The following is a 17,338-nucleotide window of genomic DNA, read 5'->3' as shown; positions in this document are numbered from 1 at the left end:
ATGCACAGAGGGTAACTTTAGGTTAATTGCCACTTTCCACTCATCCCTGCACAAAAACATTGTGTCTAAACACCTGGTTTGGATTCATCTTCTGACACATTGTAAAATAGTGGAGACTGGTGTAAATGCTAAGTGTCTGCCTCAAACTCAGTGTAATATAATATATTCAATTGTTTTTTTTAATTTTCACAAGGCGAGAAACAAAAGAGGAACTAAAGATTAAATACATGTGCGATTCAAGAACCTGAAGTGAACATGTAGGTAGTAGTGAGTCAGATTCAGGAAGTATCACACAAATGTCACTGGGAAAAAATGGAGATGTATCTGGCCTTATCTAATTGTAGACGCAGGGACAGCAGAGATGTGCTGTATCTTCTTTCTTTGGGGTCATAAAGTACAGTGAGGACAGAACAATATTCTGACCCATATTCGATTTTAGATGCAGCAACAAAAATTATGAAAGATGCATATATTTATTTAACTAAATTTGTAGTGAAATCCTCACAGGAGTAGACATAGGCCTATTTCATTGATTATTTTTTTAAAAAGTTTATATTAGACGTCTTTCATCTACAGCCTGAGGGACCAGTTCTCCCTAAAGCCACAATTAAACTGTCATCGCCACAGCTTTTTCTTGCGTATCGGGGCGTTGAAACTTTCCTCCTCTCACCTTCTTATGTGACTAAATAAAAGACGGAGAGACAGTGACAACAGTCTACTGACGTTTCTCGATTGTTTTGAATAGAAACTGAAAGACATCTCGACTGATTACCTGGGAGGAGAGGAGATCTTACGTCACGCGCCCTTTGTCGCCGCCACATCACTTGTTTCCTTCACGTGTAACTTGAAGCTCGGAAATACGACAATTTTTGATTCAGGAGACTTTCCTTTTGTGTTTTTCGGAAATAAAATCAATCACAATTCGAAATGATATATTAGCAGAAGTTGTATAGTTTTTAGAAATCAAGCCCAAATTTACTTTTTAGTAGCCTATGATAGTGTCAAAGATAAAGCATAAAGCACGGTTACGCGCACGTCTATAAATATAAAGGGATTTATTTTTCTATTGTGAAGTCGTTTTACATCAGTACCTGTCTTCCCAAAACCGCCATATTACGACCTCAACTTCAAGTGGAGTGGGCTATTTGCTTTTCTAGTTAAAACACTGCTCTTCTCATTGTATAGTTTTGACATTTCCGACTGCACCTGAAGGCCTCGACTACGAAAGCAGGTTTTGAGCAGGTCTCACGGAGGGGGAAGAGCTTCCCCATTTAGGCTTTGTCCTTAACAACATCCCTAGCTAGAAGATATTTCGGTAATATAGCACGGGAGGCGGTTAAATTGATAACGTTGTTTTTTTACTATATACATTTAAACCCGTAACATAACACGGAGGTGACATACCTCTTGAAAATGCTTCAGTCTCTAGCTAGCAATTCTTGTGTGCGTTTGATACAAAGTCACAAATCGACGTGGTATTTTGTATCTTTAGTCTTGGGGTATCTGCTTTATCTCGTGTTCGGCGCTGTTGTCTTTTCTTCGGTGGAGCTGCCTTATGAGGACGCCCTGCGCCAGGACCTGAGGGCCGTCAAAAAACAGTTCCTCCAGGACAATGAATGTCTTTCCGAGGAGCGTCTGGAGCGGTTTTTAAAGAAAGCACTGGATGCCAGTAACTATGGGGTTTCCATCCTCAACAACGCCTCCGCTAACTGGAACTGGGACTTCACCTCTGCGCTGTTTTTTGCAAGCACCGTGCTGTCCACCACAGGTGAGAATAGGTCACTGCTAATAGGCTCGGGATGGACAGTGTAGGTGATGCTACAGGAGACCAGGTGCGCAGCATAAGATAGAATATAAATAGTACACATATTTAACCAGGTGTGCCCCTGTTTTGGCCTTCTTCCTGTTCTCATTTTATCAAAACATAATTTTGTCTGACTTGCAGAGTCACCGCTAGGCCACACAAACGTAACACACAAAACCATAGGCGAAAACAAAAAAAAAAGTGTTCTGTGGGAAGTGCTTACTGAAGGGCAAATTAATTTACCAAAAGTTAATTTAATGTCGCTTCCTTATCACTTTGACAACTTATCTCAAGATTTAAATCAGGCTATAAAGCTGTTAGTAGCTTCATCCTCATATTAAAACATGTTGATGTTGAGTAGATGTATTTACTCTTTTGCTTATATAGTTGTTTAAGCACAGAAGCTAAAGCTAGGTCATATGTATTTTATATGTTTTCTATCTTGCATTTATGTTGGCACAGTGAACACTGCATTGCACTCAGCACAGCCTTTACTAAACATATCATTTCTGTGAAGGAACTGCCCTCTTGCAAAGTATAGCCTACAATGTATCACTGTATGTAGGACAGAAGCAGACCTGTACCCAGTGTCGGGACAGAAGCACACAAACTTGACAGGGTAAATGTCAACATCACCTTCCATTTCCCCCCAGGAAAGTGCATATTCTAATTTAGGCAAATCTTTTAAACAAATTGTTTTTTATATATGTCTGGAGGCATTTGGTCAGTTTTGCACGACACTGCATAGAGTCATATTCTTTTATCTGGCGTTGCACAAAAGAACATGCCATGCAGATGCCTATCTGTCAGTATACTGAAGGAACTTTAGTCTGACCACATGGCAGCAGTTATCTATGAGGTTTCAACATAGGGCCTACAAGATTATAGGCTACAGATAATGTGTACAGCAGCAGCTGCCTGACTGCATTAAACCTCTTCGTTTCTTGTTTGAGTCTCAACAAAATTTTGCTGCTGGCTAAACAGAAACATAACAGACATCCAGACATCAGCTGGGCCTTTTTGTAATTCATAGTTTTTGCTTTTCTTTTGTCTCTTTTTGCTTTTGACTAATCTCAGTGGTACTTCCAGAATGATTCTGGTTGAGAAATAAAACACCTGCAGTTCATTCTTGTTGGATATTAAATAATACCTTTGTTATCCAGCAGTTAAGACCGACAGAGTAGTTACAAAATATATTACCAGATACCATGATGGGCCATTTCCTTTTATTCTCACAAGAGGAAAAAGGTGCAGGAACCAGTGTGCAGCCATACATTCATTTTATTCCTAACAGAAATAGTTATACTGTGTTAAAGTATAAGCTGAAAGTGAGTTGTTTGTGCATTTTTAACAGCATATATCACAAGCAAACACACTGCTGTTTCCTCATTTGCACACAGTTGTTAGTGAGCAATGGTATTTTTAACGTGCTTCTTACGGTCCACCTCATGAGCACGTGTTGTTTTTTTTTTATAGCAATACCTCCTTCACATCAATGTGACATAACTTCAAGACTGTTCTCATTAATCATTCTTTACCTGCCTGCAGTTGCTGTTATCGAGCCCCTGCTTTGTTTATTGTTTGTTCAGTGACATTTATATTTAATGAAAGACTCTGTCTGTTCCTATTATTTATTTCAGGGCATTGCTTTTAATGTATGCTCAGCCAACCCTCCCTATATAAATAAAGCTTAAATAAGCCAGAAACAGGCTGAATTCCAAAACAGGGCGGAGGAGACGCTGTGCAAGCTCGTACACATACTAAAACACAGAAAGACCATAATCATTTACAATAATAATTATCTGTGCTTTATGTTGCCCATCAACGGTCAGATGCACGGCTGCTAATGTTATTAGCACAGACAGGAAATAAAGTAGAGATTGTTTTTGTGCTGCTGTTATGTATGTTAAGGGCATTTTCCCAATTTTGCTTTTAATGAAGTGTGAAAATTGAAGTCATGCATCCTTACACTGTATCTGACTTAAAGTGTGCTATAATATTGAGTACTTTAACATTAAGAATCTCCTCAGTAAACACATTTATCAGAACTATGAACTGTAACATCATACTGTAAACACAAAGAGGATAAATGTATGATAGCAAAGTGAGTTCAAAAGAAATGAAAATGTGTTTTGTGCCAGTAAGTGCTGAAATAAGAAGTCAGGATGTGATATTTGCCAGCAGAAAACCAGGCCTCTTTGTTTACTGAGTATTTGTGGTACAGTGTATTATGTAAAATGCAGGGTCATTTCCATGAAATAGCCACAGATACAGTATTATTGTGTACTTACACAATCCATTTGGTGGGTAAATATTTACCTACATTCTGTACTGTGTGAATAGTATCAGATACGGACTAACATCATGTTGTCAACTATAACTGAAACATTTTGTGTCACGTTTGTTTTTGCACAGGATATGGTCACACAGCACCTCTGTCGGATGGAGGGAAGGCCTTCTGCATTATCTACTCGGTGATCGGCATCCCCTTCACCCTTCTCTTCCTCACTGCCGTGGTGCAAAGGATCATGGTGTTCAGCACACGGAGGCCGATCATGTACATCCACACGCGCTGGGGCCTGTCCAAACCACTGGTGGCCATTGTTCATGCCACTCTGCTCGCCACGGTGGCCGTCTCTTGCTTCTTCCTAATTCCCGCCGCCATCTTCTCAGCACTGGAGGAGAACTGGAACTTCCTGGAGTCCTTCTACTTCTGCTTCATTTCCCTGAGCACCATCGGCCTGGGAGACTATGTACCTGGAGAGGCTGCTAACCAGAGGTTCAGGGAGCTCTACAAAGTCGGCATCACTTGTGAGTGCTGATGATTCTTTGTATTAGAGCTATTTCCACAACAAGGTGGTGGTAGCTATAAGGTCTATAATCAATTCCTCTTACTGTCCTTTCTTATCCTCTGAGGTGCATTTAATGGTAGAATGTGAAGCTTTTTAAACAGCATATATCATTGCAACACTTCAGTCTAATTACTATAAACAGAGGATGGATGAGATGACGGGCACACAGCATTGTTTTAATCAGTGCTTGTGTTTCATATCAGTGGCAGATTTCTTATAAACTCTGATGCTTCCTGTTGCAAGAAGGATATCACTGTGTCATTTGTGTCTGCAGTGGATGGGTAGCACTTACTTCCTGATTGAGCTATAAAGCAATCCAGCAATAAAACCCCATAAATCCTATATAATTTGGGCCTTACTATAATGGTCTCTCAATGAGTGCCAGTTTGTCAGAGTTAATGCTGCAACGATTTGCTGATGTGGGAATATTACCCACAGTGAGTTTTATTATGGTAAACTTTCACCTGCCTGGTTGTGACATAACAAGCTGGGTCTATTTTCTGACCCATTTAGTGAAAGCTTACGTAAAAGAAAACGCATCATTCTATTTGTAGTATGATACAAGTATGAACAAATTCTATTTAATACAGCTTGAATTACAATTGAGTCCGAAATCAGTTATAGCACTTTCATTTAGGCAAAAGGAGAGTTGATTTATATTTTATAAATTATGCCCATAAAGATATAGTAGGAATCATCATCAATAGGCTGCTATTACAAAATCTTAAAATGTAATGAAAAAATAAATACATTTAACCACTGCAGCCTTCAACAAGCTATGTAGTTTTCTAAACAATACAAAGCTCACTAAAAGGGTTCAGTTGCAAAAGCTATTTGGGAAATTTTTCTACACTGTTGACAAGCTGCTGACAAAGCTACAATCCGTCATTTTCCTGCGTGTTTAAAGCCATATTAACCAGTCAAGATGAAATGAGAACGTGCAGCGCAGGATACAAATTGGGCCATGGCCTAAAGCAGAGTGCTGAGGCATTGATTGCATTTGTGCAGCTTGCTGTCAGCAGCACTGTCAGGGCTAATAGTCACAAGAAAATAAAACAAAACAAAACAGCAAAACTCAGACTAAATCCACAGAGTCTTGACAAGCTGTGGATAAATGTCGACCACTACTCCATCGAACTGTCACCTGCCATGTGTGGTGTGGGCGTGTGGTACGCACCAGCCAGGCGTCATTCAGTGGGCACAATGTGTCGGACTGTAGGAGGAGACAAAACGTGTTTGTTTGTACAAAAGGACACTAGACACATTTATACAACTTCCTCTGAAAAACTATGTGTCCATATTGGAAGTGACATCACCACTGCCTGTAATAACATCTGGAGTAATCGAAGAGAAGAGCTAATATTGAACAGTTGGTGGCAATTGCTCGAGAGTTGATTTTGCCACTGCCTTTGGTGATAAGCAGTCATTGCTTTTACTATGTGCATTCAGGGTGTAGCACTATTCTGTATACATACAGTATGTTCTAAATGCAAATACACAGTAAAACATAAAACTATGTTTTTTGGGAAAAAGGGGATTTCAAATGTATTTTAGGCTGTTGCTACAACAGTCACCTGATAGTCATGTAATGCTGTCATTTATAGGTCAAACACCTGTTTAAACGCACCTTGGGTTTCTAGTGGGTTTCAGAGGTTTTTAATGTTAGATGCTTGAGAGGAGGGTTTGCTTGTATCAGGTGGAAGTGAAAGATTTTACCCCTAGCACTGTGCAACAAACATTTACTTGTAAACGGGGGATGCGGGGATTTCCAGCATTGTCTGAAACCTTTTCTCTGTGTTTCTCTTCCTATCTTACATCCAACAAAAGCACACACTCTGATCTTGTTAACATGGCTGCCTAGCCACTGCCCCCTTGTGTCAGTGCATATAAACAACAGGTTTTTGGACAATAGGGAAGAAATGCGTTACAATAGAATGACCTACAGAAAATTCTACAGTTGTACAGTAAGATATTGAATAGTATAAATTGTGTTACGTCCCATAAAAAGTCAGAGTTAAGTTCTAAAAACATGCTTAATGTTAAAGTGATTTCTTGTCAGGGTTATAGAGAATGCCTGGTTAGGTTTGTTTTTGATATGCAATCTCTTTCCTTGCCTTGTGTGTTTGTCCCATCAGTTTACCTGATCCTGGGTCTGATCGTCATGCTGGTGGTGCTGGAGACCTTCTGCGAGCTACAGCAGCTGAAGCAGCTGAGGAAGATGTTCTACCTGAAGAAGGAGAAGCCGCTGGACCGCCTCGCCATTTTGGAGCACGACCACCTGTCCTTCACTACTGTGTCCAACAGGGCCACAGTTCATAATGAAGACAAGACCCAGCCGTTTGTTAGTGTCCAAACTCTGGCCTCTCCTAATGATGATCCCATGATTCAGTAAACAAAGATGGCGCAAACTGCTATTGAATGATGAAAATATGAAAGTGGGGGGGTAATACACACAAGAGTATAAGTAGATAGAACGAGTAGATCCTAAGTCTCAGCTGTAGGCATTCTGCAAAGCTCGGCCCTGCAAAATTTAGAAGTAAAACTAGTTGAGACTGTTGAGATCACGCAAACAATCTCCTTTGCCGAACCACAATACTGACAACACAGTGCTATGCAGCAGAGATTAAATTTATGCACAATAATTAGGTAGAAAATTAATATTTTAACAGTGACTCTAAAGACAAAGTCAGTGATAAAAGAAAAGCCTTCTGCTGCATTTATAACTCATAGGAGCTAAGCTCCTTTATGAGCTGTATTATTTATTGCATATTTAGTGACATCTTAGGATGTAATTGGTCTCTTAAATCTAGATGAAATATAAGACAATTATCTGTAGTCTGTCACAAAATAGTACATATGTAATACAATATGTCTGTATCTTATAAATAGAGATGCTTGACATGTATGTGGAATGTACATAATCAGGTAAAATATGTAAAGTATAGTGCCATCAAGAATGAACACAACTCTTAAAGATGAGCCAAAGTGAAGCTAAAACATATAAACAACTTAAGGGATTAACTGTACTGTGAGGTCAGAATTTCTTTTTTATTTTCAGTTGGAACTTTGACAGGAGAATTTGTGATGTGTTGTGTTGTGTTTTCATGCTAGTGCTCGCCTCTGACTGATCGAAGTTTGTTGGTGGGTAAGCTGTGAAATGCTTCATCAGTTTCTCTTCAGTTGGTTGCTCTTATGGATTTTTGAAGAGTTTTTGAAAGTTTCAGGGACCTGTTTTTCCATTGCATAATTTGGGTCACATGGGTGACTGAAAGAGAGGTTGCAGTCGATCCTGAAAAAGGCATCTGAAAGAATAGACGATACATTTTATGAACAATACATGAGCTGTTTTACACTGTATATGTTTTGTAGCATTTTTGGCTCATCTTTACAGAGGTGTTAAACGTTCTGGTTGCACTCCACATTGTCGCATTTCATTGTGAGGGAAAGTATTTGTCTGCAGATATATGTATTTTCTCAACATGTTGCAGTGCCGTTTCAGAGTTGTCCATGTGTGGTGATAAGCACTATAATTTATTGATTTGTCTGAATTGCTTAATGTGTGCTGGACTGTGTGAAAAGGGGAATGAGGTTAGCCCAGCTTAAAAAAGGGAACCATAGAGGGCCGACTGCCCTATTGCATTTTACTGTCAATAAAGAGAGCTCAGTTTGCACATGTACTGGAACCAGGTAGTAGTACAGAAAAAATAACTTTGGGATTTCTCTGAAAGGAAAGGGATATGGTTCCAAAGATTTCATCAGTGATATTTTTAATGAAAAAGATGATGTTACCTCTGTTGTGGATGATCTGTAAAGGCAAGACATTGAACAGGAACTATTTTACTGTATTTAAATCCTTTGAATGTCGAAAATTCTATTTTTAGATATGACACGAGGAAGGTTTACAAAATTTTGTTAGTAATTTATGAAAGGAATTCTGTACTAAAAAGGGTACGTTAGGGAAACTTGAAACTATAAACTCAAGCAGCAGAAGGAGCAGCTTGAATTGAACTATCCAAGTTCTGATTATCTACCACGTCAGTTTTTAGGGCAATGATTTTCCATAATCTGAATTTAAACCAGTGGATATGCACTTGCAGATTTCTGTGACATTGACATTGAACTCCTCTGTGTATTTAAAAAGAAATATTTCTGGCAGGAGGTAAAATGTTCTGACAGAAGTACTAATTTCATTCCATTATCCGTCCTGTTATATTCTGCTCGGTGCAGACACCCACACATACAGTGTAGAATATGACTAATGCAGATTTATTTGTCATTTAATAGAAAGACATGCAATCGTCATCAGTTTTAACAGTGTTTCAGTCTCCGTTTGTTGCTGAATTTCTGACCTCATCTTTCTCTGCTACATTGCTCCATCAAGACACAGTCGCAGCCTTTTATAAAGTCTTGAATGTAATGTTTTTTATGCTGTTTGCTACAGTGAGATTCAAGGCCTGACCAGCGCACAGCATTGCCTCTAGCTGTTTTCCGCTGGCTCTGTTTGTTAAGTATTGACAAGTTTAGCTGCAGCAAGGTGTCATGACCACTTGCGAAATTAGCTTTGATTGTGTCAGCATCTTGAGTTACTCACTGATCTTTAATATGGAATTTTATAGATCAGTAGATCAGATTGTTCTTTTTTTTGTTTTTGTTTCACCAGTCTGGGCCTTCATGTAAACTGTGAAGCATTGATACTGCTCATATTGTCTGCTGAGAAAAAAAGGAGAACTTGAATTTTGATAAGTTTGGGGTTGTCTCTTTTACTGTAAAGATGTTTCTCTGTTTTGTAGATTCGTTGAATAGATTGATGTCAAGCCTTTGACCCTTCAGCGTTACTGTTTCTGGCAGTGTTTGTCACCATGCAGTTTGTCTCGAAGGTAAAGCAGCTCTAGTTCTGTTCAGGGAGTAAACGTGTCAAGGATTACAAATGGAAGCACACTGACATTGTTTATTTATGCTGACAAAACGGATACGTTTGGAATATTTGGAATCATAGTTTTCTGTACATATCTCTTCAGTCGTTGTGGCGCATACTGTAGATACATATGCACAGTAGTACTTCAATGTTACAATACCAATATTGTAATACAGCAATGCCACCAAGGTTTTCTGTAAACTTCATTTCAACATAAGAAGTGATTCCATGAACTGTAAAATATCAGTGTGTCTTAAATAAAGTGTTGTTATTATTACTTAATTTGACTTTGGTAATTATTTTATCCCACTGACAAAAAGCATGTTGTGCTCTGATGGCAGTTTCAGCTGTTTGCCTCCAGCAACATGTATTATTATATAACGTGTATGTACCATAATAGTGTACCTAAATGAAAACAAGTAAGCATGAGAGCTGTGACAGTTGTACACACAAAACCACTTGGAAATATTGGAAAGCAGAACACATGGCAATGAATGTGATTACATGTAAGGTCTTGGGAAGCTTTTTTTTTTTTTTTTTTTTTTAAAGAAAAAAAGGATAAAATTGTTGGCACTTGAATACACTATTTTACTTTTTCATGTAATCCTTGAATATGAAATGGAGGTGGATGTTTAGGACATCTTTGTCTCCATCACAGAAGAGCAGTAATTGACGTTGTGGGGTGAACAAGAGGCTTTCAAATACCCCAGCCAGTGATGAACAGAAAATGCTTTCTTATTTGAGCATAAATAGAAATGATTTGCACATCAAACTCATTACATGTGGCACTTCATAAAAGCAAGGACGTTGTTAGCTGCTGAAAGACACTGATTTATTATGAGAACATGCAAAGAACAAAGCTATTGAATACCTAAAATACATAGAGGCTTTGGTGTGACTGCACAATATATAGCACAAAGAAATATGTACAACAATAAATAATGGAACTAAATAGAAAACAAAACATTCATCTATATATATATAATTGTTTTGTTTGTTGATGTATTGGTGATCATTTTATACCTTTCAACCTCAGCTTTCATCCCAGTACTATAGAGTTTATTGCATTTTATTGGTACAGGCTGCAAAGCTCTCTCTAAGGATAGTAAATTCAATTGTGTATATTTATTGTGCTGGCCCATCGCCTAACAAATTCTAAAGAAAAAAAAAAGCATTGCTTTGTTTCATTCAGCAGCTTTATTTCTTATTGAACAGAAGTGTAATTACCTCTGACATGCAGGCACCTCTTACTGCAGAGCTGCTGAGCCTACATACATGTTATCAAGTTTAAATGCCTGAATAAAGATGAGGGGAAGGCAGCTCCTGGCAAAGTATTTATTGGGTGCATGTTGTGAGAACACAATTACCTGTGGGCGCACAGTAATTGGAAATAACTGTTGAGGACGTCAGACAGTTTGATACAGTACAAATCTGCCACATTCAGAATCGGCACACGAATTGCAATTGTCTCTGTTCATTTACATAATGTAATTGGAACAAATCCGACTGTAATCAGATTAAAATCACCGCTTTAAAGTATGAAATCTGCTTAAACTTAAATTATGTACAGTGCCTGTAATTCAAACTTTAGAAAAAGCCATTTTCAGAACAGGCTCAAAACCCAACAATGAATAACCCAGCGCCACATGCCACTGACTTCCTGCCTGTAGACACACTAAACACACGCATCACACATTCACACTCTTATGACTTATTTATTCTCAGCCTTTGTGCAAATTGTAAATGTATTTTAAAAGTAAACTGTGCGAGTTTAAAATATAAACTATGGACAAAACTAAACATATTAACAGTATGTATTAAAAAAAAAAAAAAAAACAAACAAAAAAGACTTTAAAATTTATCATCATCATTGCCTTTTTGACTTTTTTTTACAGCTCTACTGTGGCTGCAGGTGGTGTAGGTTGGCAGCTATAATACTGGTCTGACAATGACAAACAGTGCCCCCATGAGAGGAATCTGCAGCCTGTTAAATGTGAATGGATGCGTTTTTGTGTTTATAAAAAGAAAAACAGTATTGAATAAAAAGCAAGAAATCAAACGTTCTGCATGCATAAGCAGGATCTGTGCTTCCCACAAAATGAGACTGCATTTGCTGACTCCAGAGACTCCAACAAACTACCTCTGGCACATGGCCAGTTAAAGTAAACCTACTCTTTAGGACATCACATCTTCTAATGCTGCACTGTTTCTCTGCTTTATTTGCTTTTAATTTGTACCCACACACAAACTTGTGCATACAGTGCAGTTGTCAGTAGCTGCAGCCAGGCTGTCAGTCAGGAGTGTACTGGGGCAGAATGGAACTATCCCCTGAAGGCCCGGCTCAACACACCAGTCTGAAATTTACCAGCCGCTTCTTGTCATTAATATTTCTATTTGATCTTTTTGCATATCCACACAGGGAACTACCTGAGCCTGAGCTGTGAAGATAAAACAATTCGGCCTTATGTTTCAATCCTGCAAACAGAACGATTTTTATCCCTGTGCTATAAACTGAGAGAAGCATCAGTGCGCTGAATCTAAAGCTATTCTTTAAGGATGCATTAGTGAACAAATAATGCAACACTGTTGTGTTACAGCTTGTTGTAGATACATCAAACACTCACTCCAGCAAAACCCAAGAGCAACACGCACTGCAGAATGCCCAGGAGTACATTGTGTAATGCTTGACATTTCATCAGTCAGGTTTTTACAACAAGTCTATTGTTGCAACTTTGGCCCCTCATGCACCAGTGGTCCAAGGACTCAGGGGTCATCCAGGACAGGGGGGTGGGTTGGATTGGACCGAGGCGACGACTGGCATCTACCCTATAGCACCGCTCTCTGATGGTGGAGTAACTCTATTTATATCCTGACACACACACTGGGACTATGGGAATGCAGGAGGCCTCAAGCACAAACATTCCCCACTGCCAGCTCTGTAACTACTTTCATTTGCTATAGCCAACATGGTGGTTTCAATTTTCTTGTGTGAAGTGAGCGTTGGTCATATTTTCAAAATGTTAATAGGGATTTATTTATGACAAGGGACCAAAGAAATAACTAAAATGAAATATGGTGATTTGAGCTTGCAGTCATGCATGACAGTTCTATATTTTCTTGGCGTAAAAATCATATATGTTCAGAAAAGCACACAGCAAACACTCAGGACGACATACACTGCCCCAGTTAACTCTGTCTTCAATGCATAAGAGGTGAGACAAACTGACAGGACCAGAAGAAGGAAGGAGAGAAGAGAGGAAGTGGCAAGTGGATGCTGCAGCCAGAGGCATTCTCTCTCTTTGCAACCACTTTGCAGTGAAACCTCCATCTCTGCAGTGTGGACTCACACTTGGCTCCATATAAAGACTGCATATGCACATTTATTAGGCGCTGGATGACAAACCATGAGGATATTAACAAGAGGAACAGAGAGGGGGAGGGGATGTAATCTGCAGTTGTTTTCCCAGGAGTTCAAACTTCTGACGAAAAGCATCACAGGTTGAAACATCATCATCAGTCATGCTGAAACAGATGGAGCAACTCCTGGGAACGGAACTGCACAGCCCACGTTTTCCTGTCTTTTCCACTTTGTCATCCCACTACAGCTGACATCCAGGCGAATCAGATGTAAGTGTGAAGTTCAGCTGAGTGAGAATGCTGAGAAAATGTTTGTGGCCACCGATTAGAAGAGAGAGTAAAGGGCTGTGCACTTTCGACAAACACAACTTGTATAAAATTATAAACACATGGAGGACCACTACTGGCTAATCTAATTGCCATGTCGGTTATTCATTCCAATCAGAATACGTTTACAGTAATCTGAGAAGAGCTCGCCAAGTCTTCACACTCCAAACCTCACTGAAAATAATTGGTTATAAATATTCAAAGGAAGCAGTCACTTGTTCCAAGTGGCGAATGTTCGATGACCTTCAGGATTTGTAGAAGCAGAGTGGTGATTTTTGCCTCTGCAACATGGGGTGACCAATTACGCCAAATCACTTTTGGCAAATTGGGCAACAATTATGCAAAGCAGACTTTCATTTGAGGAGAGGTACACCTTGTCTAAGATGGGTTAGGGTTAGAAAAACAGGAGGATTTACATGTAAGTAGCAGTGGACAGTTTTTCAAGCTAATAAATGAATAATTTTTTATATGGAGAAAAATAATCACATCCACAAAGAAAACAAACCGAAAAACATGTTCTATTTATAATAACCACATGGATGTGAATGACTCATAGTCAAAAGTGATGTGTTTCAATTGGAGTGGGACCCCAGTTCAGGTAGAGCTCATCATCTGCGTTGATATGAAAAATATGTTCCTCAACAATTTTCTCTATTGTGAAACTGTCACCTGAAAAGCACCTCTGAAGTCAATTCCCCTGTCATCTCAGAGGTGTGTCTTTTAATATTAATAGCTATGAATGGCTACTCCCAGAGCTTTGATCATATACTGTATTTTTGTCTCGTTATCAGTCGTCAACTAAAACTAACAAAGGGAAAATGTGAGAGTGGAAATCGGGGCTATTGAGGCTGCCAGTCTTTTCTTCCCACTAGAGCTGTTTGCCTGGGCAGCTAACTGGTTCACGATGTTGGCACACAATAGCATCAGCAGGTCCTCTCATCCTCAGAGATTCTCCTGGTTACTCTCCAGCTGTGTGTCAACCTTACTAGTAATGGCAGCTGAATAACAAATATAGCCTAAAGAAATGACACAGGCCCCTGGGACTACAGGGTGCCGATTCCATAAAGGTTATGTTTCCTTCTAGCTGGAATAACATTTCACCACATAACGCCCTCTTTAGCAACAGAGGAATAGGTGCGTCTCTCTGGATCACAACTATAAACTGCTCCACATGTTGGCATACACAAATGCAAAAGCCAATGATCAACTGCTGAGTAATGAGAAAATAAAATGTTTATAAAACCTCCTAAGTACTTAAATACACAGTAATAAATGTGACCTCTCTCACTGGCTCAGAGTTTCACTTCTCCTCATGCATCGGCCAATCAGCAGTGGCCTGTTACACTGTTTCCAGGCTGAGAGCTACGTATTAAATATTGATGGTGAGAAGAGAGAGGATTTACATCATACTTTTTTATTTTTGAAATTGTATTCAGCTGGACACAGGAGGATAAGAGAAACAATGGAAATGACTGAGAAAGGAGCTCAAGGTTTCTAACATGAGGGCTTTCGTTTCTGACCAAGCACTGAATTGTACACGGTCAAAGGAGAGGAACTAAAGGGGGAGGTAATGATGAAGGAGAGAGAATAGAAATATATATAGAGCATCACATAGTCAGGGAGAGACTGAAACATTTGTAACAGCACCAGTTGGCATTAAATACCCAAACAGGCTCTTGTCTAAATTATTCATATTAAATGTCAATAAAGAATATTAGATTAGAGCAAAGGTTTAAATGGGGCATTAGCAGCTCTTTTAATCAACAAAAATAAATAAACCTTCCTGTGAAAACGCAGGTAGTGTTTGAATAAATTCTGAAAATGACAGCATCAGTTTCCACGCAGAGACCTTCCTCTCGGCAGACATTCTGACTTGTCATTTCAAGGAAAAGCACATTTGAATTTAATTCAGTTAGTCGTGTGTTTCACATGTCACCTATTCTGCTGTGAGAAAGCTTTGAATGCCTTTTTTCATGACTGACATTTTGATACGTCATGGAGCAGGAAAAGCACAGGTGTTATTAAATAGCATTAATAATGGCTGCATTTCATTTAGGGCCATGGCACTGTGAAAGCTGGCTCACTGTCATTTAATGGAATAGGGCCATTGTTAATGTCATTCGTTAAACCTACGTTTTTCTAATCCATTGGAACTGCTTTTATGAAAATGAATGGATCATTAGAAAACGAACATATCTGGTTAACAATTGATTATTTCAATCAATATCTTCCATTTCGTGTGTGAACCAAGAGGATGTATCGTCCTCACTGTTCATTTTATGTCTCTTGGCCTTGAGCTTTGCCTCTCACTTCATCTCTGATCCATATTTAGAAAGGAGTGCTGTGCTGTGTAGATTGGGGCCCCAATTAAATCTCTATTAGAGGTCTGCTGAAGTGGAAGATGGTGTGCTGGATAGAAGTGAATGACTTGAATATATCAGCAATCCTGTTTTGATGCTTGTGAGCTGAGTCTCCCAGGAAAGGTGTCCACATTCTTCAGTTTTGGCAAAGCAGAAAGTCGAACAGTGAGAATTGATTTGGCTTTGGCCGAGCTGTGAAGTTGAGAGGTGCATTATGCAAGATGAACCTGATCCTCTCCTCCCCAAGACTTGTCGATGGGAGGTGTTGACCCGCTTATTGATGACTACACTCCACTTTTTTGCTTGAGTAAGCACAGGCCCACCCCACCGTGCGGACATGTGATGTGAAGCTTGTCACTGATCGATGCAAAAACCTGTCCTCAAAAAACAGTCGCTGTGCTTGTGCTGCTCTGCGCAGTCGGGAGCCCACAGGATGCCGACGCAATGCAGCGAGTGGACCACAGACCCGGAACCCATGGGCAACGCTATGCAAGGTAGAGCTCCACTCTTCCTGATTTTTGGAACTGCTTGTACTGCTTAAGTTTATCTAGGAAGCGACAGAAAATAATGCACTTCATCTAAACTTTGTCGCACTTGATAGATAAATATAGAATGAGCATGAAATGTAATTATCTTTAGTCTAAACAGTGAAAAAGTTTCAATAGACTCAAGTCAGCATTCATTTGAAAACCTTGCTGACAGGCATGAGTCACTTTTCTTCTTAACAACAAATCTCACTAAGTGTACTGTGTACTGTCTGTGTTGTACAGTTCACACCTCTGAACACGAGCCAAATACATTTACTTGATTCTAATTTCCAAGGAGACATAATCACCACCAGTGAACATAATTACCCCATTACTGGAAGCACAGCTCTGATTGGATGTAATCAACAGCATCCCTGTAATTGTCTTTGATTCTGTGGAATTGAACAGAGACAACAATTCCTGCTCTTTAATGTCTGTAATACAGGCCTTTGCCATCATCTTGAAAATGCTGGTGGACTCCTTAGGCAAAGTAGACTATGAATAATGGACAAAGAGGGGAACCAGTGGCCTTTAAATATGCTGTGAAATCTATAGTGATAGTTACTTGGGAAAAGCCTGGAAACAGCGCTGCTGTGTTGCTACTCCTTTACTGAAAAACATCATAAAACAGACTGGAAGTGTGCAGTCAATATTTCTTGCATATTCTATATGATAGAGTTTAACACAATAAATTAAACTAACAAACACAGAAATACCAGGAAAACAAGGCAGGAAAGCATGAGCAAAGTTTAAGTATTGTGACTGATGTGCTGAAAGAAATGTAAACTTGAATGGGGCGATTGACATTTATTTTCCAAAGACATAAGCTGGGGTTTACTGTTTGACAGATACCAATATCATCAAAGACAATTGTAAAATTTGATGCGCCTGTGCATTACATTCCCATCCCCTTTTTTTGCTTGATAGTTTTATAAAAGATAGAACCCCTACTTCACACTTCAATATGCAATACATCTCCTTCTCCTTCCTCTTTTTTGTGTGATCTTGAGGGAGACTTGCTGTGCCTGTCTCAATGTGACAGTATGAGGACTTTTCCAGCCACAAAGCTGCAGAAAAATACTCAAGACACTCCATAGGGAGAGAGATGAGTCAGTATAGTTGCAGATATGTGGCGACTGAGATTCAGGGGCCACTAGGGGTCCTTGTGGGGCCTGGGAAGGACAGCAGATTCATTT

The 17,338-nt window shown here is 39.3% G+C and overlaps 1 protein-coding gene across 1 annotated transcript; it reads left to right on the top strand.

The window, feature by feature from the left end:
* The first annotated feature begins 1,229 nt into the window (after positions 1–1,229).
* kcnk1b (potassium channel, subfamily K, member 1b) lies at positions 1,230–9,853 on the top strand. The gene is made up of 3 exons (XM_023411796.2): positions 1,230–1,768; positions 4,220–4,615; positions 6,792–9,853. Exons 1-3 carry the CDS (start codon positions 1,414–1,416, stop codon positions 7,046–7,048), a joined length of 1,008 nt encoding a protein of 335 aa, XP_023267564.1. The 5' UTR covers positions 1,230–1,413; the 3' UTR covers positions 7,049–9,853.
* Positions 9,854–17,338: the final 7,485 nt, after the last annotated feature.

The sequence above is a fragment of the Seriola lalandi genome, unplaced genomic scaffold (genome assembly GCF_002814215.2).
Source record: "Seriola lalandi dorsalis isolate HSWRI2012SDOR001 ecotype SW California unplaced genomic scaffold, Sedor1 jcf7180002054470, whole genome shotgun sequence".
NCBI lineage: Eukaryota > Metazoa > Chordata > Actinopteri > Carangiformes > Carangidae > Seriola > Seriola lalandi.
This window is presented reverse-complemented; position numbering and strand designations above follow the sequence as displayed.

Excerpts from the sequence above, each read along its gene's own strand:
- kcnk1b (XM_023411796.2), top strand. The coding sequence starts at position 1,414 with ATGCTTCAGTCTCTAGCTAGCAATTCTTGTGTGCGTTTGATACAAAGT. Across the intron at positions 1,769-4,219 it reads CACCGTGCTGTCCACCACAG|GATATGGTCACACAGCACCT; the intron begins GTGAGAATAGGT and ends GTTTTTGCACAG. Across the intron at positions 4,616-6,791 it reads CTACAAAGTCGGCATCACTT|TTTACCTGATCCTGGGTCTG; the intron begins GTGAGTGCTGAT and ends TTGTCCCATCAG.